A 3,234-nucleotide genomic window follows, 5' to 3' on the forward strand; every position below is an offset into this window, starting at 1 on the left:
AGTATCTCCGGCTTTACCAAGTCTGTGTGGAAACTATTATATGGGATGCAAATGAAAGACTATCACAATACAATTTGCTTAATTTACTACGCAAGCCACTAACATTTTGATAGGAGATAGTAAGATTCGTTGTTAGTTTTTTAAAGAGGAAGAAGATGAAGAGGGGGATGGTGCAGTGGTCTGGCCACGTGAGGGAAGTTTAATTCCCACGGGCCCCTTTTTCCTATTTTTGATCTTAGCTTCAAACTCTTTTACCACCATACTATCCGGCCAAAAATCACCCGAACATATGGTCAAAAAAAGCTGGTTTGGGACAATTACCTTGAAAGATGATATGTCCCTCGCGTAAGAGAAGTTAAATTTTTCCACTTTTATATTATCGGCTTTTGTTTTGTCTTGTATATAAGACAAACATCAGACGATGTTTGATCAGGGGAAAGCCGAGAAACGAAAATTTGTTTCTTGAGTAGAACCACCGCGAGGGGTTTTGGCCATGCAGATTGTATTTCTGAAGTGCCAACTTGTGCCGGTAGTCCGGACACATTGTTTCCTTGTGGTGGTAAACTAATCAAGATAGGTGAAATCACTGGTTGAGAAACCAGTGCAGACAATTCGGAATTTTTAGCAATCACAGGGTGGGGTCCCTCCACAGCGGATTGATCGGATTGCTCCGCATCTTTTTTAGCTGCCGATCTTAGCAACATATGCGGATTTGCTGCGATTGACAGCTGATCAGTTGTGGAGTCCTGTTGATCATTTGCCCGTGGTTGCGGGGCCTTAGGCAGCCTACCACCAGCGACTTTTTTGCGCTTTGGAGATTCATCTAATAGCTTAAGGCCATTAAACTGTGAATTAAGCGCGGAAAGAAGATCATCGGCTCGACGAAAACTATCCCTAGCTACGCCAAAACTGTTGATCAGTTCTTTCAAGCCACCTTTAGTTTGGCGCATAAACGATTTCATCTCGTTCGCAACCACAAGCATCACAACAGTAGTTTAGATTTTTACCCTTTGCTAGGTCATCACTTGTACGGCCATTAAAACTAGCGCACTTAGTATGCACCATTCTATCACATAGCCAACAAGTCATTTTTGGCTGCTCAGGTTTTATAACCTGGCAACAATTTTTATAAAAGCAGACAACATTTACGGTTTCCATGTTTATCTGAAATCAGATCACTGTGCACGGAAACACAAAATCAAAACTTTCAAGCGAGCTGTTAAAAGAACCGCACGAGAGCAGTCTGCACGCTGAGAAATTTAGATTTTGTGTGGGAGAGCGAAAGAGAGAGAGAGATTGAGAGTGAGACAATGGGTGCACAGTGCAGTTTATGTGGATGCAAGAAAGAACACAAAACAGCACTGCGAACAACGCACAAAAGGGAGAGTAAACAAAACACAAAGACGAAAAATGATAAATATTTTATATATTTGTTTAAACTACTGCGAACGGATCTTTAATAATTATGTTTAAAATATATGATACTTAAAGAAGATTATTAAAAACCACGGCAAAATAAAAATCGGAGCTCAAAAAAAAAAACACGACCGTTCGCTTGAAAAGCTAATAGTGTTGAAATGACAGACAAATAGCGAGCGTGCACCTGCAAAAACCCGATGGGACTGTCTCAGTAGATGCTATATACTGCTGCTGCTCCAAGAGAAGGATGGACAATCGCAGAATTCAAATCAATGTTTGAGGTTAGGCAATAATTTATTGCTGGTGGTGACTACAATGCCAAGCATTCATGGTGGGGGAACCAATGATCCTGCATCCTAAGGATGCTTTTATTATCTTGCTAACAGGTCGAACGGTAACAGTGCGGACTTTGGAGATGCACAAAGGGGACGCACCGTGAACTAACGGCACATTAGTTGGACCTTGTACCCGAAACAAGGGGATCCCCGCGACCTACACGGGAACGGGGCAAGTGCAGCTAGAGGCAGTTAGTCACAGCACGCGAGAAGCCATACGTACGCGGGGATAGTCGAGGAGAGTACGAGCACGAGCGGTCCTACCGGGTTTTTGCAAAGGACGATACAGCTTGGCTCCCCGCCACCTGAACACCCTAGATCTCTTTCGAGCCAACACGGGTCCGATGTCGAGCACCGTAGGTGCCCAAAACGAGTATTTGAACAATAACACTGACTTTTCGCCGTGGTCGGGCAATCACACAAATCGTTAATTTAGCTAGCCGTTACAACCGTTCGGCACACTTGCTTTGAGTTGCTAATTAATTGGCTAATTAGCTATTTTTAAGGACATGATTAATGTTACTTAAAGATACTATGGTACCTACCAACTGGTGGATTTGCGGAGTCAGCAGCAGTGATTTTTTTTACCTATCAGCGTCAACCCCTAGATGGAAAGTGTTATACTTGTGCTACCGGCCCAAAAAAATTTCTAAGGCCCTGAAATTACAGGTGACACATAGCCAATAAATTTGAAGACTCAAAGTCCAGGCCGATGATAGCCAAAATGTCTGAGGAAGTATAGGAAATGACACTCTGTAAGAGTATAAGTATTTATAATATAAAATATTTAGTCTCCACTTAATTTCTGCACATGGAAAAATACATTTTACATTATGGGAAATTCAATATAGTGTTAATAATTAGTGTTATCGGTCCTTATATTACATTCCATTCCAAATTTCTTCCAATATTTACCTATTAATATCCTAAATGCACTATTTTTTTATTGCAGGCCTATCAAATCACTACACTTATTCGAGAATATTCTGAAGCTGCAAAGGACATGAAGTAATCAAATCATATAACCACGAATAACTCAAATATGTATCTTATTATCATTTAACATTGTATACGAATAAATATATTGAAAAAATAAACTGAAGTGGAGTGGGCGGAATTGTTTGTTGTTGCGGCTAATTCCTCCAGAAATGAAACGCCCGGGATCGCCTTCAATTGGTTGCACTTTATTCTCGCACTTGTAAATTAAGACTAACTTAAACCTAACATTGGAAATACCGCGGGACCGCGGAGTGGTGAAGACCTTGCGGGAAGGGAGGAGAGCGAGAGGAAAGAAGGAGAGCGCGAGCAGCGGTGCTTGCGAGCCGTGGAGGAGCTTTGAGTACAAGCATTGGCCGCTTACACTGCCGCTCAACTGTTTGCGCCCTTCTGGCGTGAACATAAACAAATGTTTTTTATATACCAAATAAAAAGTATGGTTGTGATTATGTTATGTGTGCTATCAGGACAGTGGCGCATTCAG

The 3,234-nt window shown here is 41.7% G+C and overlaps 1 protein-coding gene across 1 annotated transcript in view; it reads left to right on the forward strand.

Annotated features, from left to right (window-relative positions):
* Positions 1–2,841, forward strand: part of Myo81F (Myosin 81F) — a 1,965,857-nt gene extending 1,963,016 nt beyond the window's left edge. The window contains exon 22 of the mRNA NM_001316563.1: positions 2,707–2,841. Within this exon, the coding sequence (NP_001303492.1) occupies positions 2,707–2,766 (60 nt within the window). The 3' untranslated portion in view covers positions 2,767–2,841. The remainder of the gene's footprint in view (positions 1–2,706) is intronic.
* Positions 2,842–3,234: the final 393 nt, after the last annotated feature.

The sequence above is a fragment of the Drosophila melanogaster genome, chromosome 3R, assembly GCF_000001215.4.
Source record: "Drosophila melanogaster chromosome 3R".
In the NCBI taxonomy this organism is placed as follows: Eukaryota; Metazoa; Arthropoda; class Insecta; order Diptera; family Drosophilidae; genus Drosophila; species Drosophila melanogaster.